This window comes from Chelonoidis abingdonii, chromosome 2, assembly GCF_003597395.2.
Source record: "Chelonoidis abingdonii isolate Lonesome George chromosome 2, CheloAbing_2.0, whole genome shotgun sequence".
Lineage (NCBI taxonomy): Eukaryota > Metazoa > Chordata > Testudines > Testudinidae > Chelonoidis > Chelonoidis abingdonii.
The window spans coordinates 216,353,609-216,376,064 of NC_133770.1; the positions used below are offsets into that span (position 1 = coordinate 216,353,609).

The 22,456-nt window shown below is 43.4% G+C and overlaps 1 protein-coding gene across 4 annotated transcripts in view; it reads left to right on the top strand.

Annotated features, from left to right (window-relative positions):
• Positions 1-22,456, top strand: part of GREB1L (GREB1 like retinoic acid receptor coactivator) — a 140,461-nt gene that overhangs the window by 90,600 nt on the left and 27,405 nt on the right. For all 4 annotated transcript variants that reach the window (XM_032795792.2, XM_032795793.2, XM_032795794.2 and 1 more), the window contains 8 exons: positions 819-952; positions 2,776-3,115; positions 13,331-13,446; positions 13,865-14,109; positions 16,931-17,490; positions 17,989-18,091; positions 20,454-20,609; positions 20,813-20,952. In XM_032795792.2, the coding sequence (XP_032651683.1) occupies positions 819-952; positions 2,776-3,115; positions 13,331-13,446; positions 13,865-14,109; positions 16,931-17,490; positions 17,989-18,091; positions 20,454-20,609; positions 20,813-20,952 (1,794 nt within the window). The remainder of the gene's footprint in view (positions 1-818; positions 953-2,775; positions 3,116-13,330; positions 13,447-13,864; positions 14,110-16,930; positions 17,491-17,988; positions 18,092-20,453; positions 20,610-20,812; positions 20,953-22,456) is intronic.

A 22,456-nucleotide genomic window follows, 5' to 3' on the forward strand; every position in this document is an offset into this window, starting at 1 on the left:
GGTTACTCACCTTTGTAACTGTTGTTCTTCGAGATGTGTTGCTCATATCCATTCCAAACCCACCCTCCTTTCCCACTGTCGGAGTAGCCGGCAAGAAGGAACTGAGGAGTGGTCAGGCTGGCAAGGGTATATATCAGGCGCCATAGTGACGCCACTCCAGGGGGCGACCTGCCGGCCCACCGAGTGTTGCTAGGGTAAAAGTTTCTCCAACGAACGTGCACGCAGCGCGCGCACACCTAACTGGAATGGATATGAGCAACACATCTCGAAGAACAACAGTTACAAAGGTGAGTAACCGTCTTATTTCCATACAGGATCAGGCCCAGGGTCCATCTAGTCCATTATCCTGCCTCTAACACTGGCCAGCAGCAGATCCTTCAGAGAAGGTGTAAGAACGCACTAGTAGACGTAGGTGGGATAATCATTCCCCTCATTTCATCTTATGCTGATCTCTAATAAATACTGGCTTAAGCCCTATTCATGAGGGTTAATGTCCCCTGTGAAATTAGTATTAGCATTAATTAGGATAATTCTGAATATTCTTTTAATCCATATTATTAAATCCCAAGTATTTCCTGCTAAGACTAGAAATAATGTGCTGGAAAAATTTGTCTGTGTCTCTCTGTCTAACAAACTTAATCAAATGTTAAATTAGCAGCAAATATTTAACATCTTGTTTTCGATGGAAGAAGTCATTACTGAGAAGAATGAGAATCAAAGATATTTTCTCAGGAAAAATACTTTCTGTTTCATAATACAGGATAAACGTAAATTGTCTCTAACTTTCATTATGTTTGTGATATCTTTTTTTGGAACAGGAGGAAATGGGCAGTGAAGAGAAGCTGTATTTTGGCTTGAATGAATACAGCAAATCTCTACAATGGGGAATCACTAGTCCTCTGCTGAGATGTGATGAAAACTTTGAAAAAATGGTGAACACACTCTTAGAAAGGTAAATAATAAGAGTTTTGAATTGTGCCTAACCATGACCCAAGCTTACATGCCATATCACAAATGGACAGAGACACAGTGTCACAGTGTAATTGGTTATCAAGAAATGATTAGGTAGCATTCTGAACAAATACTTTAATTTGTTAATTGAATATCTTTTAAGTGCCATATATTAAAAACTGGCTGCCTCACTTCCCCCTCTTCCCTCAAAAATTTACAGGTGCAAATGTGAGTACAATTTAACTGTCCAATTTTGAAAATTTAGTCCGTACATGCACTTCTTATAGTTGGCATTCAGTCACTCTGTCATAAATGGTATCGGATCAGTGTGCAACACTAGGTATTTGGTAGAAGGATCGAAGTTCACACAGATATTTTTCTTCATATTCTTCAATTTTATCTAGTGTAATCCGCTAGGAAGTTAGCATAATGGATCTTGTTTAAAGTTTGCATTGTCTCACCACTCTTACATGTACATAACCTGGAATAAACCAAATGCAAATGTTATAACTTTTTTGACATTTCAGTTACAGGGTTCCAAAAATGCATCAGTTATTTAAACACATTTAGGCTTAAGAATGATGCTTTTGGAATTTGGACAGCCCCTTGATACTGGAATTCCAGCAGTTTGTTCCATTTTTTATTTTGTAATGAATTTAATGATTGTGTCAAACTGAAAGTCTTACAAACTGAAGTCCTCAGCTTATCCAGGTAATGGATATGGCATAAGCAGTGGTGGTCCAGGCCTACCCGTTCTGTTTTACCATTGTGCCTTAGTCCTGATCTAGAAGGCTGAGTAGGTAATTCATTTTCTATGCTGTGACTTCTCTGCAGAGAGTGACAAAAGTTTGCCAGATGTGGACACTGTCCACTAGCAAATGAACTGAGAATTTCAATAAATTTCATATGGGTCACAGAACGGCCTCTTTATGGGGACCACTTTTGGTGTTTGCTGACCAGAATCTGACTAGCAATGGCTCCATGTTCTCTTGCAGAGAACAAAGCAATCCAGTTCCACAGGGCTAAGGCTGGATGTGTTGTAACATATAGATAAGAGAAGCTAAATACAAGAACTAAGGCAGTACTATCATTTTCAACACTGCTGATCTCATCAATGCAGCATGCTGTCTGTATATGTTGTCATTTGTAATTGTTCAAACCAACTTTTATTCCTATTACATTTCCATGTTTATTAAATATAGTAGTAGATTGTTACAATGACTAGACATCAGATGGTTTTCTCTTAGTTCAGTGGGTTTTCACTTTTTCTTAGTATTTGATCCTACTTGTTTGGATTTATAGTCACTGAATTTAGCTCCAACATGAGAAAAAGACTGTTATCATTTTGCTTGAAAGCCAAACTGTTAGTTTGCCCTTGGCTGAGATCCAACAAAGTGTGCTCCTGCACTAGCACATCATTAAGTCTAGTCTTTTTGTGAGTGGTGTAAGTTTATATTCACCCCCACCCCTTTAAAACTTCTTTCTTCCACAAAACTTGGTTAAAGGAGAAAAAAAAAACTTGGACAATTAAGTGAGATTGGATCATCAGCTTATGCTATATGTGTTTGTACTGATACTAACAGTGTCTGAATTAGACTGTACCACCTTCTATAGTTGTACATGCCATATATGCCTATAAAAATAGCATAATGCACTTACAGTGCATAATTGTTAATAGAGGTTGAGGATTTCAATATTTATGTACTATGCATAAAATGAGCTCCTTTTTCTTGCCATCAGGCCTGCCTATGTCAGAGCTGACTTTCATGTGATGATTTTATTGAACGTATTTACTGACCAACATATAACTGTATTCCTCTGAAGGTACCCCAGGCTACACAGCATGGTGATTCGCTGCTACCTTCTTATTCAGCAGTATTCTGAAGCCCTGATGGCTCTCACAACCATGGCCTCCCTTAGAGACCACAGCACCCCTGAGACACTCAGCATAATGGATGACCTCATCACTTCACCAGGAAAGAATAGGAATGGTTGTGGCCATATGCTTATCATTAGAGTTCCCTCCGTGCAGTTAGCAATGCTAGCAAGGGAGAGGTTACAAGAAGTGAGAGACAAATTAGGTCTGCAGTATCGTTTTGAGATCCTTCTTGGGAACCCAGCTTCAGAATTTACTGTTGCTAAGCACTTTGTGACACGTTTAAAGGTTAGTAGGAATTAAATGTTTCCGTGCAAGATTGTAACTTGCGTAAATGATGTCGTACAGATTAAAGCCCTGTGAGAGACTAATTTTTAATTCCATCCCACTACTTAATACCTTCTCCCACCCACTCCCACATAGTTTGTCTAATTTTTATCTCACTCCCACAGCTGTGGCAGTAGGTCCTGCAGGACCTGTGGAATCCCAGTCCCACTGCAGGGCTCTAGTCAAAATCTTGTGTGTACCTACACATTTGTGGACCTATGTGTTAGTTCTTACATGGAAAAGGGACATATTTAATATAGTTTGTTCTGTGTGGGTGTAGTCTACTTTTGATCATCTTAACCATTTTAGGGTGCAGGAAAAAATATTAAGTTTTTGTTGGTCCTAGAAGTAAAAGATAGCATGTTACCTAACTTTTCCAAGTTGAATAACAAACAGTATGAAACAATCTTCATTAAAAACCAGATAGGTTACTTCCTTGATTCTCTGAGAGCTGAGCTTAAATCCCAGTACATGAACTCAGGCCTTGGCTACACTCACACTTTACAGCGCTGCAAGTTTCACGCTCAGGGGTGTGAAAAAACACCCCCCTGAGCACTGCAAGATACAGCGCTGTAAAGCGTCAGTGTAATCAGGGCGGCAGCACTGGTAGCGCAGCTCCCAGCGCTGCATGCTACACCTGTAAAGGATGTGGTTTACGTGCAGCGCTGGGAGAACTGTCTCCCAGAGCTGCCGCTCTGACCACACTTACACTTCAAAGCGCTGCCGTGGCAGCGCTTTGAAATTCAAAGTGTAGCCATACCCTAATTCTGTTCTGTCCATTTATCTGTCATCTACTCTGTCCTTACAACTGTTGCCTACCCGGCCTATAGCTGGTAAAGTATTCTGATAGGCATAGAATTGAGTCTTTTCTCAGTCCATTGCATGACAAAAGCCTCTTCTTCTCAACTTGATGTTCACCACGTGAAAAATGTTGGTTAGAACCTTGATTTCTTTAGCTAGTATGTATTTGTGAGTGCACAACACTGTTTAGCTACTACGTATTTACAAGTGCATGATGCTACTATCAAAGTCTATCTCCCACACTGACTTTACCCCCATATTGAAACTACTGGAGAGTGACTACTTTTTATAGAACAGTAGGCATACCTCTACCCCAATATAACGCGACCCGATGTAACACAAATTTGGATGTAATGTGGTAAAGCAGCGCTCCCGGGGGGGCATGACTGCGCACTCCGGCAGATCAAAGCAAGTTCGATATAACACGGTTTCACCTATAACGCGGTACGATATTTTGGCTCCTGAGGACAGCGTTATGTCGGGGTAGAGGCGTATATTAAAGTGGAAAGGAATTTCCTGGTCAGCCGGCCTAAGTCTCTACTTTAAGCACAAAGATTCTTCTTCTCACTTGTTTTATTTTCAAGACATTCAGTGATACACAGCCATATACAATTGGATCCCAGGGGCCACATTTGCCATTCTAGCCAAGTTGCTCTTGGCACACGAAGAGAAACCGGGAGTAAAGGTGGTTTTAAACACTGAGACTGCTTTAACCTATGCCTGGCTGCAACAGCCTTTTTGAGGGGCTGTTCTTGAGAAAAAATTAGCAGCAGTGCAGTTCATGCTGGTTGCAACCTTTACCTTTCACAATACAGTCCCAGCAGCTGCAATGGGGACAGCGTAGGACTGCTTCAGTAGCTCAGTGCCACCCAGGGAACATCCTTATGCCAGGGTATTTCCTAGAGGCTGGTTCTACCCCCTTTAAAACGAAGAGGCAGGGCCTCTCAAGATTTAAAGGCCCTGGGGTACTGGCTGTGGCTGGGAGCCCCAGGGCCTTTAAATCAACCAGGGGCTCCCAGCTGAAGAGGTGGCTGGGAACCCCCCGTGGCTCAGGGGCAAATTAAAGGGCCCGGGGCTCTGGTCGCTGTGGGGAACCCCAAGCTTCACCGGGTTGGGGCCGGGATCTAAAGGGCCCAGAGCTCCTGCCACTGCGGGGAGCCCAGAGCCCTTTGAATCCAGCCGCAGCCTGGCCACCGGAGCCGCGGGCGGGATTTAAAGGGCTCTGGGATGCCCGCAGCCACGGGGAGCTCTGAGCCCTTTAAATCCAGGCCCCAGCCCGGCCGCCAGAGCCGCAGGCGGAATTTAAAGGGCTCTGGGCTGCCCACAGCTGCAGGCAGCCCAGAGCCCTTTAAATCCCCACCACGGAAGCTGGTGTGGTCCAGCATGGCGTACTGGGTCTTGCCGGTACGCCGTACCAGACCATACCGGCTTACTTTCACCTCTGGTAATAGCAATCCTACACAACCTGTGTCATGGGAATTCTCCATTGGCCCACTGCCATTTATTTATAGCCCCTGTGTGCCACAGCAGGACATGGGCCTCAGTAGGTCTCAAAATCAAAACTACTAATGTGGCAGCTGATGCTTGGGGAATCCTTGTAGCTGCATCAAATTGAGTGGAAAACCACAGTCAAGTGGAGAACAAAAAGACCAGGCTTGAGAACCTCCGAATGACTTTCTCACTCCTCTCCCATGTGGTAGAAGACAAAATGTCTTTGGAAGCCAATGAAACTTCAGGGCCTCGAATTTTGTTTTCTTGTTTCCTGTCAGGTGCTTGGAAAAACCCAATACCAGCTCTGAAGTGTGCAAATGAGGGCAGTAAACATGCACTCCCTCCACCTGCTCCCAAATCACTAACTCTAATTCATTCCAAACTTGAAGGATATGTCTACACAGCAAAGAAAAACCTGGTGCTGGCCCATCCAGGCTGACTCAGGCTCATGGGCTTTGGGCTGCGGGGCTGTTTCATTGCTGTGTAGACTTCCAGGCTTGGGCTGGAGCCCAAGTTCTGGGACCTTCCCACTTCCCAGGGTCTTGGAGCCCAGACTCCAGTCTGAGCCCAGACGTCTACAGGGCAATGAAACAGCCTCGCAGCCTGAGCCCGAGTTATCTGGCATTGGCCAGTCACAGGTGTCTAGTTGCTGCATAGACATGTCCTATTCTTGCTGGGGATATAAGAGATGGAGGATGTTTCCCTGCCTCCCCCCATGTGTATGAATGTAGGGCTCCTGAGCACATCTCATTCACAGCCAAGCATTGCTGCCCCTCCCCCACTTTTCTCCTACACTAATTTGTCCATTGTTGCAATTGATGTAAAATCAAACATATGAGTCTTTTAGCCATTTTGATATCACAGTCTCTTCAAATGGAGCATCGCTTGTCCTCTTCTTTTCTTCTCCTTTACATCTTGGTGTATCTTTCATGTGCCTTCTTCAGCATCTGTTTTCCCTTATTCTGTATTTAATAACTTTATTGTTTTACACCTTTTCTTTCTAATACCATTCTTCTTTCTCTTCAGTTCCCTTGTTCTTTGCTGACGGTTCCTCTCTCCAACTTCATTTTGTTTCTCTCTTCATATTTGGTACTTCGCTCTTAAAATTTTCATACAGCGCAAAAGGAAAGGATTAATAAAGAAAAGAAAAGAAGCAGATACCTTCTCCCTTTGTCCTCCAGTCTGATGGTTGTCTCTATTTCCACACACACTCTGGCTTCCCTGGTGTTTGTGGGGTAGGGAGGCAAGAAAGGGAGAGAAGAGAGACTGGAGAAAGTTCCTTAGGGTATGTATATCCACACTTCCACAATATCTCACTCGTTTCTTTTTGGGGGAGGGGGAGGGAGAGGGAGAGGATCCTGTCAGTTGAGAGGCCTCAGTTCACAGTAGAGACGGGTGCTTTCTTTACTCCATCCTTGAGGAGAATTGTCCGTGCAGGGATCAGGGTGGGTCGCCTCCCTGGCATCAGTGTGAGTGGTGTCTCACACCACTCATCTTCCTTCTGGTAGTGATCAGCTGTGCAGATGTGTTGGATAGTTATCAAATGTAATGTCTAGTATTAGACAAAACAGTCCTCTGTGTATGTGAGATCTGAAACATGTTTCAGGTGAACTGTAAATTTCTTTGTTTACAGTCTCCTCTGCTGGCGAATGGTTGCTTCAGCAGTTAATAGTTTTCTAACACCTGCGGTCAGTTCTTTGTTGTCTCTGAGGAGCTAGTCTGTGAGCATTGCCCAGAACTAGAGCATATTTCAGTAACAATCATATAGTAAAATGTCATAGTTCTGTGTGCAATGTTGACACACACATTTTAACAGGACAATGATGTTCAGTAGATGGAGTTTCAAATGATACCTCACAAGGCGTACTATGTACAAAATACATCATAGCCATATAAAAGTGGTGAACAAGGGGCACATGGTGTCAGAGTCCCATTCTCTCCGACTTTACTACAGAAGGTTCTCATCATAGATGCCTCCGTGTTTGGATGGGGTGCACACCTGGGTGAACACTTGAGGCAAGGCATATGGTCAGGAAAAGAAGCCAAAATGAACATAAACCAGCTCAAACTGAGAGCAGTCTGGGAGGCTTCCGGACAGTTTCTTCCTTTCATACATTCTCGCCACAGTATTCTATATAAGCAAACAGGGAGGAGCAATCCACACCCTCTCTGTATAGAAGATGTAAAACTCTGGAACTGGTTTATTCAGCATAAGATAACTCTGTCACATACTGGGAGTACACAGTGCTCCAGGGGAGAGGTTCAGAAGGTGCTTCTCCCAGGACCACACGTGGGAGCTTTGTAACTCAGTGATAGAGATAGTGTTCCATTTTTGGTGTGCCACAAGAATAGAATGTGTGAACTACTGCTGTAAGAGGGCCTTGGGTCAGAACTCCATGGGAGATGCTCTTCTGGTTCCCTGATTAGGCAATCAATGTACACCTTTCCCCCATCCCCTTATTACTTCAAGTCCTGAGGAAAATCCGGCAGGACATGGTATGGGTCATACCGATTGGTCCCAACTGGCCCAGGTGCTGCTGGTTTCCGAGTCTCCTCAGTTGTTGGCTCATCCGAACATCACTTTCCAGACCTTTTAACACAACACAAAGACAGAATCAGCCAATTCAGTCCAGGCTCATTATAGCTGACAGCCTATTCGGATGGGCATCAAGCCTCGCGAGCATGTGTTTTGAGAGCTATCTTGTTTATTTTCAACAGTAGTAGAAAGGAGTCTACTAGAAAATGTTGTGCAGTCAAGTAGAAATGATTTTTTATCTGGGCTTATAATCACCACCCTTTTCCAGCAGAATCAGACTTCTTTGCTGTTCTGGACTACCTTCTATCCCTAAAGACCACAGGACACTCTTTCCCTCAATGAGTACTTACTTAGCAGCTATCAGCACTGATCAATAACTGCTCCATTTTTGCCTATCTTGTAACAATTCACTTCCTTCAGACATTTCCACCTGTAAGCAAAACCAACTCCAACGTGGGACCTTTAATTTTGTTTTATCAGTGCTCACAAACGCTCTGTTTGAACCATTGGCAACCTGCTTGCTTTGCCATCTCTCCATAAAAGTCATCTTTTTAATAGCTGCTGTGGAGAACTAGGAGCTCTTATGGCAGATCCACCATACTCAGTCTTACACAGAGATAGCATCACATTGAGACTGCATCCTAAATTTATACCCAAAGTCATTTTGGACATTCTCCTCAATCAAACCATTAACTTACCTACCCTTTTTCTAAAACTACACACTTCTAATTAAGACATGTCTACCATCCATGGACATTCGCAGAGCAGTGGCTTTCTGTCTGCAGAGAGCAAAACCATTCAGATAATTACCAAGGTTATTTGTTGCAGCTACTATTCTCATCCATTCTGCTAAGGTATCATCCCAAAGCTCCTAAATGGATCTCTGGATGCATCCTGCTGTGCTGTGAGATAGTAGCCAATACTAGCCCACCACAAAGTGTGAGAGCTCACTCTACCAGAGCCCAGACAGCTTCAGTAGCCTCATTGAAAGATGTTCCTATTGGCAAAATCTGCACAACTTCTCCATGGAACTTGATGCATACCTTTTCCAGATGTTATGCCATAGTTCAGGCCTCAACAGTGGATGCTTGTCTGGGCACCACTCTAATTGTTTCCTACTTGTGCTGTTACTCACTTCCACAATAGATACTGTTCATCAGTCACCCAGAGTGGAACACACACACAGAGCAACACTTGAAGAAGGAGGGATGTTATTTACCTGTTCTGTAACCAGAGTTCTTTGAGATGTGTGGTCCCTATCTGTATTGCACTACCTGCCCTCCTTCCCCTCTGCTTGGGATCATGACTTGATTTGCGGTAGAGAAGGAACTGGAGAGGCGATTGGTTCACATTGCCCCTTATGCCCTCAGATCAGAGCATGAAAAGATGAGTGCCTCAGGTGCGGACCAATGAACACTGCAGAAAGCTGATCTCAGGCACATGGTGCACATGTGTACCCAGAGTGGAATGTAGATAGGGACCACACATCTTGAACTCTAGTTACAGAACAGGTAAGTAACTTCCCTTTTTGGGGAGGTGGGGGGGGATGAGTGAGAGAGCAGCTTTGGGATATTGCATTCCCTCTTTTAAGAGCTATGAGTGAAATCCTGGCTTCATCAAAGTCAATATGATCTTTGCTGTTGACTTCAATGGATCCAGGAAGGACCAGTTTGTGGAGTAGCTTTTAGTGGCACCTGTTTGGAGGGTCCTGTTAACTCTGCCCTTTCCCTAAGCATCAAGGTACCAGTGCTTAGCAGCACAGCACAGGATTGGCAGTAGCTGTGTGCTGGTGGTCTGGTGCTACTCTTGTTACTACTTGTTATATCACTTTTCAGTCCTAGCTTCAGGGATTTGGTCTGCTCTTTGATTTCTCACCTTGGAAGGAAACAAAACAAACAAAGCCCAAAGACATAACCCCGTTGGATTTGATCTTGTTGGTGAGGTTTTTAAGCCAGATGGTGTTGCATTCCTGTCCCTGGTCCATTTCCAGTGATTTTTTTCCTGCACTTTCTCAGAAACCTCAAAAGTTGGTTATGTGCTACAGGGTAAATACATCACCTTGCTCTGTACATCTGTGAATCCTGCTGCATAGAACAGTACATGACAGTACATTCAGCCTGCTAACTGAGCTAATACAGAGAGGTGGGTAGGTAGTCAGAACAATTTGTATTGTTTCCAAAAGCATGTTACATGGAAGGTGCAGAAAGCAGAAGGCTGATGGGATAGGGAAATTAAATACAACTAGAGTAGAATAGATGTGCTACCTCTGACCCTGAGGGGAAAAAAATTTAGTCATAGTTTTTTCACAGTGGAAAATTTTAAAAAGTGGGACATCATACTGAGTCATTGATCTGTTATAGAGTGTTTCCTTTTTAAGCCTGTTCTTTTTGCCTGAGAAGAAATGACTCATAATGCATGACATTTGCGAAGGAAGAGAGAGAGTGAATATCATATACAGAAGGAGAGAAGAGAAAAGCTGAGTGGAAAATGTCATTGAAAATTTCCTCCTTGCTATTCACCTGTTCCACAGAGCTTGTCCACAGAGCTTGCTTATAACTAGGTGCCCTCTGAAGATACAGCTATACAAGTTAATATCAGCCTGGCAGATTTGTGCCAGCCCCCTAGTTCCAGGAGTATGATCCCTTTTTAATGAGCAATTACAATATTATTGGGTTGATTTTTTGTTTATTTGTTTTGTTTGTTTTTTTAATCATTGTACTTATGGTTCAGTCAGCAAACCAGATTTTGTGCCTCAGCAAGTAAATTTCCATGAAGATTTGCATGGCTAAGTTATAAATATCTCATATCAGAGTTGATTCTTGATCCATTATTAAGGAGATGGAGAAAACACTTTAATAATATTCTGCAGTATTAATAAGTATTGATTCTAAAACATCGAGGCTTAATTTTCATTTGTCCTTCCACAGTGAGAAGGATCTTCATCTTTAAAATCACCCAGAATAGAACATTTTGAGTCTCCAGCTAGTGTATGACGAGAAGACACATTGGTGCAGAGGTTCCTAGCTGATAATCTTGTCTGATTGGCCAGTGATCTAACTGACCTAAGTTGTCAATTTTCTCAAATAGTACCCTTAGCATATTGGCAGTAGGAGATAAATTTTAGCCTTCACTTTTGAACTTAGTCATTATAATGTGATTTCAGCATTTGCAGAGGCAGAATGGTTCTTTTTCTCTTCTAGTTAAAGCAGTTGCCTTTGGCTTGTAATAAATAATAGATGCTGAAATTAGTATTCCTTGTATATTTTTCTTTTCTTTTTATTTTAATACAGTGATTTCATCTCTTATCAGTGCACCTTATACCAAGATGGCTTCGTACATGAGCAAACAGCATCACTTATGTAAATACAACTTAGGAACTAATATCTGTTGTAGTACCTTAAAAATAACTTTTTTTGGTGGTAGCACTGTGGATTTTTCTCCACATCTGTCTTGTGACAGGGTCAGGCCAGATGGCTACAAGAGAGTGGTCGAAGGTAGATAAATTAGCTCCAGATTAAGCAGGTCCTTTTTCCCTGGGTAAGATAACAGGGACTATTTCAGAACACTCAGGAACTTTTAGAACTAATTAAAGCAGGCAAGCTAATTAGGACACCTGTAGCCAATTGGGAAGTTACTAGAATTAATTAAGGCTAATCAGGACATCTGGTATTAAAAGGCTCTTGCTCCAGTTAGTGAGGTGTGCGTAAGGAGCTGGAAGTAAGAGGACGTGCTGCTGGAGGACTGAGGAGAACAAGGGCTAACAGACAGCAGGAGGAAGGTCCTGTGGTGAGGACAAAGAAGGTGTTGGGAGGAGGCCATGGGGAAGTAGCCTAGGTAGTTGTAGCTGTCACACAACTGTACCAGGAGGCACTCTAGACAGTTGCAGTCCACAGGGCCCTGGACCGGAACTCGGGGTAGAGGGCAGGCCTGGGTTCCCCCCAAAACCTCCCAACTCCTGATCAAACACAGGAAGATCTCTGGGGCTAGCAAAATCCACCAATGAGCGCAGGACCCACCAAGGTAGAGGAGGAACTTTATCACACTCTATAAACAATAGCTAGTTACTATCCAGACAATATACACCCACTAGTTTATAAAAACTTTATGCTAGATTTTACTTTTGGTCTGGCTTCCTTTTAACCATTGCTTTAGAGCTGTAAAGCCTATACGGCCACATCCTGCCTCCATCCTCAATGAGTTCAGGGCACACAGTATGCAGCAGAGCCAGTAAGATTCTGCTGCATGACATGAAGTGAGATCCTGGGAGGCTGCATCCAACACACACTGTAGAGCTGTGCTCTACAGGGATCATTTTGCCCCATTTTACAAGGAGATTGGGGGATGAGTGGTGCTGGGGCTGAAACTACCAGCCATTCCACTCTGTGGAGGGAGAGTGTGAAGCCCAAAAGGCTCAGTCATGGAGTGATCCGCATGTGAGGATTCCTTGCCCCTAAGTCCATGCATAAAATCTAGGTTTTGCCCGATAGGGGAACTTATCTCGGCATAACTATGTCTCTTAGGGGTGTATAAAACACAAAATGCTGACCTACCCCCCAGTGTAGGCAGTGCTAGGTTGACAGAAGAACTTTTTGTCGACCTAGATATCACATCTTGGAGAGGTGGATTACTTACGCGGATGGGAGAACCCTTCCCATCAGCATAGGTCATGTCCACAGTAAAGCGGTAAAATGGCTGCAGCTGTGTCACTGTAGTGTCTGTAAAAAGAACGAGGAATATTTGTGGTGCCTTAAAGACTAACAAATGTATTTGGGCATAAGTTTTTGTGGGCTAAAACCCACTTCATCAGATGCATGCAGTGGAAAATACAGTAGGAAGATCTATATACACATGGAAACATGGGTTTTGCCAGACCAGCTATAATGAGACTAATCAATTAAGGTGGGCCATTATCCACAGGAGAAAAAAGTAAGTTTGCTTTTAGTGTATTTCTGTTCCCTTAAGTAGAAGAGTAAAAATGGAAGTAGTTCTTAATCCTTTTTCACACAGTAGGGGAAATTATTCCCCTTGGCCATAAACTGCTTTCAGATGGCTTATGTCTGTTCAAACAGGAAATCTAAGACGTTAACTGTGGCTATGCTGATTCACTGACAGATGCCACACCCAGGTATACGGTACTAACTCTGTAATATGCCCTTAGTTATGCTTTTATTGCTTGGCTGGCAGTTGGCTACCATGCAAAATTCACAGTTGCCCTTAGATTGTCCCCCTATTGGATGTTGATATAATGAATAATGTGCAGAGTACAAAAATAGGACCCACAGTACTGGGTTAAAATTGAAAGTTTAAAAAATGGAACCCAGACTTGATTTAATAGTCTCTTTTTGCAGGCTTGGAGGGGAAATGAACAGGAGGATTGGGTCCCTCGTACCTATCAGGATTTAGAAGGCCTGCCTTGTATTGTTATCCTGACTGGCAAGGACACCCTAGGAGAAACTTTCCCCAGGTACAGTTTGAACTGTTGTACAGTGGAAGTGTCTGAAAAACAATCAACATGTTTGTAAGAACAAATGTAAAACTTTCAGCTGCTGATTGGAAATAACAATGTTGCTGTTAATGTTGCATGAAAGATACTGTTTTAGACGACTTTCTTTTTGGTAAAGTTTTTCCTTGGTGAAAAGAAAAAATTACTTTGTGAAAGATAAAGTACTAGTGGGAGGTTCTACATTGTATCATGAACTGAACAGCTATACTAGGTATGAAAGAAATAGCTCATGTGCTGAGTGTTGTAAAATAATTAGATTTCCAGTGATTAATGGAATTGCAAATAGACATTGTATAAGCTGTTTCAAATTAATACTGAAAGTGACTCTTTAAAGGCCAGAAAATATAAAATATCCTCTTTCTTGGGTTTGTTTTTCTAGGTCATTGAAATACTGTGACCTCCGACTAATTGACTCAAGCTATTTAACTCGCACTGCCTTAGAGCAAGAAGTAGGTCTGGCATGCTGCTATGTCTCAAAGGAGGCAATTCGAGGGTCTATTGTAGCTCTTGACCTGAGTGAGAGAGAGCACGAGAAGACTAATATTAGTGAGAACGACGCTGATGAACTGTTGATAGACTTGGAGAGACCTCAGAGTAACAGCAGTGCGGTCACTGGAACCTCAGGTCAGTCATTGCGTTTACAGTTGCTCTGGAGCATAATGCTTGATCCACATTTTGTAAGACATTTTCCCTGACTAGGATGAGGGGAAGGGACTAGGTTGGGAAGTTTAGTTAATGTAGCCTTGTGGGGCAATTGTGATTATTTTAAATATAATTTTCATTGTCACTACACCTTGAGTTTTGGGGGAATCTGAAGATCTTAAACAGCCAAATAAATGAATAAAATGACCAGTGTAAAATATTAGTGTAACCCTTCTGCCCCTCTGAGTTGGCAGCAACAAGGGCCGGGTTCAGTATCCAGGGGTTACGTTTCAGTAACACAAGGCATAACCGGCTCGAGCCCCCACCCAGTGACCTGGGACACTTACATACCACACCCTCCTGGGCGCCTCTAGGAGGCAATACTTCACCTCTCGCAAGCAAGGAGTCTGAGTGTAGCAAAATCTTTTTAATAAAGGAAGGAATCAATGCGGCATTCCATTGGAGAAACACCACAAACAGAGTTATAACACAAACCATAAACAAAAACCCACCTCCAAGTACATTTGGCAATGTCCTTTTCCCCGTAGGGTCTTAAGTCCAATCACTCCAAAGTCCAACAACCCAAAAGTTTCTGGTCAATGCCACCCCAGAATTCAAGAGTGTATCTGTCGAGGTCCCTCCCCCCAGCCTGAGTGAAAGGGGCACCTTATGTGGTCCAGGGCCAACTACCCTGCCTCTCCGTGGGTTCTGCTTCCGCCTTCTCCACGAACTGCTCCGCTTTACCAGCCACTCCACTCTGCTCCTCCAAAGCTCTCCGTGCCTCACCTATACATGACTCGCTCCACCACGCTTGCTCTGCTTTCACCAAACTGTCCCTGTGAGCATATGCTACACATTGTCTCTCAAAATCTGCTGGTCTCTGCTCGCTCTGTGGGCACTCACCCATCCACAGCTACTCTGCTCTGCCAGCGCTTCCGCTCCACCAAGCTGTCCTCATTTGAATCCCCGCCTACCATCCCCACATACGTGCTCCACCCTCTGCCAGTAGCTGCTCATGTGTTTCCGCAAGTATAGCTTTCAGGCTCTTCAGCCCCCGACTAGTTAGCACAGTACTCAGTGCTCTCAGCTCAGTAATTTTAGCTCTTTTGTGATTTCAACTCTTAGTGATCTCAGCACATAGTAGGGGAGCCCCAGTGCTAGTGCACCATTAGCCCAAAGTGAGTTCAGCTCAGTAACCTGTATCTAGATTCTTAAGGGAATAAAATAAATCAACTCTGACATTCCACAGTGGAAAGAGGAGGGAGTGGAACTGGTGCTTCAGGCTCCACAAGGAGACTGCACCACCAGGCACAGATACCTGTCTCCAGCCTCTCTCAATTCACTGGGTTTTGGAACCCATCTCCCTTGTCTAGCAAGTGTCATTTAATTTATATTGAGACATTTCTGTTATAAAGCAGTCCCTTAGTTCCTCATTCACATAATCAGTGGCAACACTTTATTTATCCTGCCCCAATAATGAAGAAATTGGGGATCCCAGAAATGTCAAAATAGTCATTCCCAGGCTCCTTGTTGGGTGTGCCTATGCAAATATTTGAGACTTCACATTACTGACATTCTTTCCACACTTCCCATAATTCACCACCAGATGTTAGGGTACAGCTCATCCTGACTCTGCTTACATCAGGGCCAGGACAGTGTTCAATAACTGCGTGGATATAGCTGTGTGCTACAAAGGATGGACATTTGCTTGTTCAGAGCATCAGAACATTTAGAGCTGGTCCTGAGTATAGGCACAAGGCACAGAGATCCTTCCCTCTTACAGTTTGGATGATGGATATATGATGCTGTGTGTAAACCCTGCACTGACAGGCAAGGGGCTAGGCAGGCTCTGTGCTAAAGTAACCTCACCCATCTGGCCCTGCCAATCATGCATGGTAGGGAACAAAGCTTTAAAAGGAGGAAGGTGCCATCAGCAAGAGGGAAGCCCTGAGAAGGGAGTGTCTCCTGAAGCAGAAGGAGGAACTCCCATGCCAGAGATCCCACTGTGCTCTATGAGGAGTCCAGCGAACCCAGAGGTAAGCCCGATTAGGGAGAAACTGACCTGGCTACCTGTCCATAAAGGCTCCAGTAAAGCTGCTACCGAGGCGTCCCTGACCTTTTTGCTTTTTGTTGATCCCAGGAGGGACTTGTTCGGAGTTTGAACTTTTGCCACTGCAAGGACTAAGAGCCTCAGGTCTGAACTGGGCCAACCCTATGGAGATACCTGGGTGTAGAAAGAGGCCTCAACCCAGCTAGGGGAGGCACTCCAGAGGAACATTTTACAGGGTGAAATTTAGAAACTTTTCCCATGGCAAAAATCTCAACCCTCCCTATCCTATATCCTCCTTCTACTTCCATGCCTTTCTCCCTCCCTCTTCCTATGCGTTTTCCTTCCTTTAGTCAATTGAGTGCAGCCTTTGCCAACTATTGAGTCTTCCCCACATATGCTAACTTTAAGACCGACTTGCCTTTTCTAGTCCCAAAATGTGAGCATGGCGCATAGGAGAGAATGTATTCTGGTGTTAAGAAGGCAGGGCTACTGATACCTTTGACTTGGTAGAAGGTTTTTTCCCCTTGGTTATGGTGACGGTATATAGGTCCAGATCCCTCAGCTGATGCATAATCCTGTAATTCTGTTGACTTCAGTAGAGTTACATGAACTTCAACCAGTCAAGTATTTCTAGGCATCATAGAAATATTTGCAGCGTTAAAGTTGCATCAGACAGCATTCACTCCTTAGTTGTATTTGCTAAGCAGTATCAGTGGGTTTTTTGTTTGTTTATTTCCTGCTTCACTGCACCAGGTTCAATAGCTGAAAATGGTGTGAGCTCCTCCAGTGCTGCAGACAAATCTCAGAAGCAACCAGCATCCCTTAACTTGCAGAATGTGACAGTTAGTTCAGTCGATGAAGGTACTTATCCAAGATTCACTGCTGGAGAGACCTTGAAACAAGAATGTGACTCTCTGGGTAACCAGATGGCAAGCAGCACCACTTCTAAATTATCATCTTCTTCTGTAACCCGGACATTCCGGTGGCCCAGCCAGTCTGTCAAGGAGTGCAAGGCCCTGCATGCAGCACTGCCACGTATTGTCATCTTGTCTAAAGCTGCCTATTGTCTCCTTGGCTCACAGAAAAGTGGGCACTTGCCTTCCTCATCTTCTCTTCTGCCTCATGCTGATGTGACTTGGCTGAGCTCTTTAAGACCTTTGCTTCCCAAAGACATGAACGGTGAGGAGCAGTCTCTGTACTATAGGCAATGGACCACAGCCAGGCAGCACCATGCAGATTACAACAATCAAGGCGAAACTGCAGGCTCTAGGAGTTTTCACCCACGACGGCTGCTTCTGACAGGACCCCCGCAGGTAAGAGCTGTCCCAATCTTGGCTAGTCATGTTAGTATAGAGTTTTAGGGAAGGTGAAGAGGGCCAAAGTTAGCTAAAACTGAGGACACGGTTTTAGTCTTCAAAAGTACAGGTCCAGACACAAGCAGCAGAGGTTCCCAAGACTGCTTTCAGGGCCATTCATTTGGAATTATCCTCTAAAAAATGCTTTCATATTTGCCCACACGCCATGGCTGGCGTAAAGCTACCTTAAAAAGATCAAACAGATAAATGGTTAACTGCTATCCCACTGAAGTTAGTGGGATTGCACCAGTGTAAATGAGAGCAGAATTTGTCCCACTGTTGATGGGACATGTTCCTGTTGGCACGTGTTCCTGTTTGGCAGTGTCTTAGCAGAATTGACCCAGGACTGGAATAGCAAAACAGAAGGGAAAAACCCAAACATAACTGTCTAAAATGTAATGCGGCTTTAATACTAGATTTTCTGAGTGTTGGTTTTGTTTTGTTTTGTTGCTTCAGGTGGGAAAAACTGGCTCTTACTTGCAGTTCCTTAGGATTCTCTTTCGCATGCTGATCAGATTACTGGAGGTAGATGTGTATGATGAAGAAGAGATTAATACCAGTAAGTACTAAATAGTAGTTCTCAGTACCTCATGTGCAGAAATTCTCTTTAATAAAATAGAATGGAGCTACTATAAGGCGGGTGCATAACTGGTTGGAAAACCATTCCCAGAGAGTAGTTATCAGTTGTTCACAGTCAAGCTAGAAGGGCATATCAAGTGGGGTCTCTCAGGGATCAGGTCTGGGTCAGGTCTATTCAGTGTCTTCGTCAGTGATTTAGATAATGGCATAGAGAGTACACTTATAAAGTTTGTGGATGATACCAAGCTGGGAGGGTTGCAAGTACTTTGGAGGATAGGATTAAAATTCAGAATGATCTGGACAAACTGGAAAAATAGGATTAAATTCAAGGACAAATGCAAAGTACTCCACTTAGGAAGGAACAATCAGTTTCACACATACAAAATGGGAAATGACTGCTTAAGAAGGAGTACTGCAGAAAGGGATCTGGGAGTCATGGGTGGATCACAATATAAATGCGAGTCAACACTGTTGCAAAAAAAACAAATGTCATTCTGGGATGTGTTAGCACAGTGGTCGCCAACCTTTTTATTCACAAGATCACTTTTTGAATTTAAGTGCAACCCAGGATCTACCCTACTCCTTCTCTGAGGCCCTGCCCTGCTCTCTCCATCCCCCCCCCACTCTGTTGCTCGCTCCCTCCACCCTCATTCAGTTCCCCGTTCCTGGCCAATGGGAGCTGCAGGGGCAGTGCTTGCAGGTAGGAGCAGTGTGTGTAGACCCCTCCCCGTGTTCCCCGCCCCTCAGGGGTGGTGCTGGCCACTTCCGGGAGCGGTGTGGGGCTGGGGCAGGCAGGGAGCCTGCCTTAACCCCACTGCGCTGCTGGACTTTTAGCAGCTGGAGATGGTGATCTACTGGTTCATGACCACTGTGTTAGCAGGAGTGTTGTAGACAAGACATGAAGTAATTCTTCCACTCTACTTCATGCTGATTAAGCCTCAACTGAAATATTGTGTCCAGTTCTGATTGCCACATTTTAGGAAAGATGTGAATCAATTGGGAAAAGTTCAGAGAAGAGCAATAAAAATTATTAAAGATCTAGAAAACATGACCTATGAGGAAAGATTGAAAAAATGGTGTTTGTTTAGTTTGGAGAAGAGAAGATTGAGAGGAGACATAACAGTTTTCAAGTACGTTGGCCAAACCGGACAGTCTCTATGTAAAAGAATAAATGGACACAAATCAGACGTCAAGAATTATAACGTTCAAAAACCAGTTGGAGCACACTTCAGTCTCCCTGGTCACTTGATTACAGACCTAAAAGTCCCAATAATACAACAACAAAAACTTCAAAAACAGCCTCCAACGAGAGACTGCTGAATTGGAATTAATTTGCAAATTGGACACCATTAAATTAGGTTTGAATAAAGACTGGGAGTGGATGGGCCATTACACACAGTAAAACTATTTCCCCATGTTTATCCCACCTCCACCCCGCTCACAGTTCCTTATATCTCCTTGTCAAGTGCTGGAAATGGGCCATTTTCACCACTACAAACAGTTTTTTCTCTCCTGCTGACAACAGCTCACCTTAACTGATCACTCTCCTTATAATGTGTTATGGTAACACCCATTGTTTCATGTTCCCTGTGTGTGTTGTGTGTGTAATATATATCTTCCTTCTGTATTTTCCACTACATGCATCCGATGAAGTGAGCTGTAGCCCACGAAAGCTTATGCTACAATAAATTTGTTAGTCTCTAAGGTGCCACAAGTACTCCTATTCTTTTCGCGGATGCAGACTAATACGGTTACTACTCTGAAACAGAGTTGTGGTTATGAGACATCCCCGTGGGTGTCTCCTGAGATGTGAGCCTTAACCCCAATGTACCAGGACTCAAAAAGTGTAGCTCTTTACTAAACACTCAACAGGGTAGGGTTTGATTCTGCTCAGAAACTGGTATATCTGAGTTAAAAAGAATTGTAATGCTCAGTAATTTGGAGCTTTTGGGGCATGGTTGTCCCCTGATTACATGAGAAGGAAAGATAGAAGTTGATGATTAAATCAAAGAGAGGCTGGGGAATTGACTATATCTCCTGGACAGATACCACTCTTAATTTTGTTATTCAAAACCTAGATGCCATAGGGATGGGTTCTTTAGAAGTTCTGGTGGGTGAAAGGAATGGAAGCCTTGACACTGAGATTCAGACCTGCTTAGTTTCCAAGGAATTTTCATTTTTTTTAAATGGCTTAGTCTGAGTTAATATTTTAGTTTTGGTTTGTATGTTTCACATAGAGACTTCTTTTGCACAGAATCCCTGTTCAATTGCACAAATATACAAACATCAAAGAAACACATTTCACATACTCTCTTCCATTGCTTACACAAAATGTATTCCAGGTCCTACAGAAAGTAGTGAGATCACCCAGTCTAGCAATGACCACTGGCCTGACATTGAGATCTTCAGTAAAATAACTTTTGACCTAAGTGTGCATGATACCAAGTATGGTTCTATGAGTCCAGTGTACACAGAACAACTGTCAAGAGTAAAACAAGGTCAGTAAAAGTTCTTTCCATTTTCCTGCTTCGAACGATAGACTTTACGTTGGTTTGACTAGACATAATGCTCAGGAAAGGCCTAACCTACAAAACACTATAGATGTGCTCAGTTTTTCTCTAAAGTGGTCACAGAATTACATTCTGTCTGCATGTTTGTTGGCTGTCTTAAAATTCGTGTCATTTATCTTCTTTGTACACAGAAGCAAACAAAGAAACCAAAGTTGAGGAGCCCAGAAAGAGAGAGACAGTGTCCATGATGTTGACCAAATATTCAGCTTATAATACATTTCACCACTGTGAGCAGTGCCACCAGTACATGGATATTAATCCTGCAGCACAGGTTGGTGTTTGTGATGGGACTAGCCGCACCTTTAACCCCTCTGTGGTCTTTCAGAGTGCAGCCCCACAGGCATTGAGGCTTGAGTCTTAACATTCCCTAGGATAGAATCATATGATTCTCCTACTTTCAGGGCAGGCCCTGGGCTTACAGCCCCCTGTGGATCAACTGAAGTTATTCAGCAGATGCATCTGGGCTTGGCACTTACAGTTCTTCCCTTTGGGAGTCAGTGAATACTATAGTGATCAGACAGCCTTTTCAAAACAAACTATTGTTTAATCATAACAGTAGGAATAAAGCATGAGAATGGGAAAAACATTATTAATACAACAAAAGGTCTACATGCATATTTAAGTTACCTAAACCATGACACCTGCTGTGGGCCTGCAGTCAAAACAGCTGTATGCTCATTCAGGTATTTGCTTATGCAAATAATATTCATGCACCTAAATACCAGTTTGTGCATGCCTGAATTGCACATATAGTTGTGGTAATGGCACACACAAAACTAGGCACACAATAAAGAAAAGTCATTCAGCTGGCCCTGATTCGGCAAAGCACTTAAGCATGTGCTTAAACTGCATGCACATGATTAAGCATGGGTTAAGTCCCATGGACTTCAGAGACACTTAAGCCCATACTTAAACTTGAATAAATGTTCAAGTGCTTTGCTGAATGAAAGGTGAGAGAAGGTGAAACACTTATGAAAAATTTAAAATGAAGAATGAAAAGGATATTAAGTCATGCTGATGATCACCATTTTATCTTTTCTCTACGGAAAAGGATAAATGGACACAAATCAGATATTAGGAATGGCAATATACAAAAACCTGTAGGAGAGCACTTCAACCTCCCTGGCCACACTATAGCAGACCTTAAGCGGTGGCCATCCTGCAGGCAAATACTTTAGGACCACTCAAAGAAAACTGCTGAGCTTCAGTTCATCTGCAAATTTGACACCATCAGCTCAGGATTGAACAAAGACTGTTGAATGGCTTGCCAACTACGAACCAGTTTCTCTCTCTTGGTTTTCCACCTCTACTGCTAGAACAGGGCCCTCATCCTCCCTGATTGAGACTAACCTTGTTATCTCTAGCTTGTTGCTAGCATTAATATACCTGCCCCGGAAATTTCCCCACATGCATCTGACGAAGTGGGTATTCACCACGAAGCTCATGCCCAAAACGTCTGTTAGCCTATAGGTGCCACAGGATTCTCTGCTGCTTTTACAAGATCCAGACTAACCGCTACCCCTCTGATACTTAACACCATTTTATTGTAACAGTTCTGCTAACAATTTAAGGATGAGTTAAAGCTCAGTTGCTAAACAGGGAGGCATAATTTAAATGGAAGACGGTACCATGCTTTTTCTGCAGAAAGTGCTTTTAGGTTTACTCCTTTGCTTTTCAGAAACTTGTAGGCAGACTGATGTAATTTCATAATTCTAGTTGATTAAGGTAGGAAGGCTCCTTGACTGCACCCTGACTAGCTTGGACTGCGTGGATAT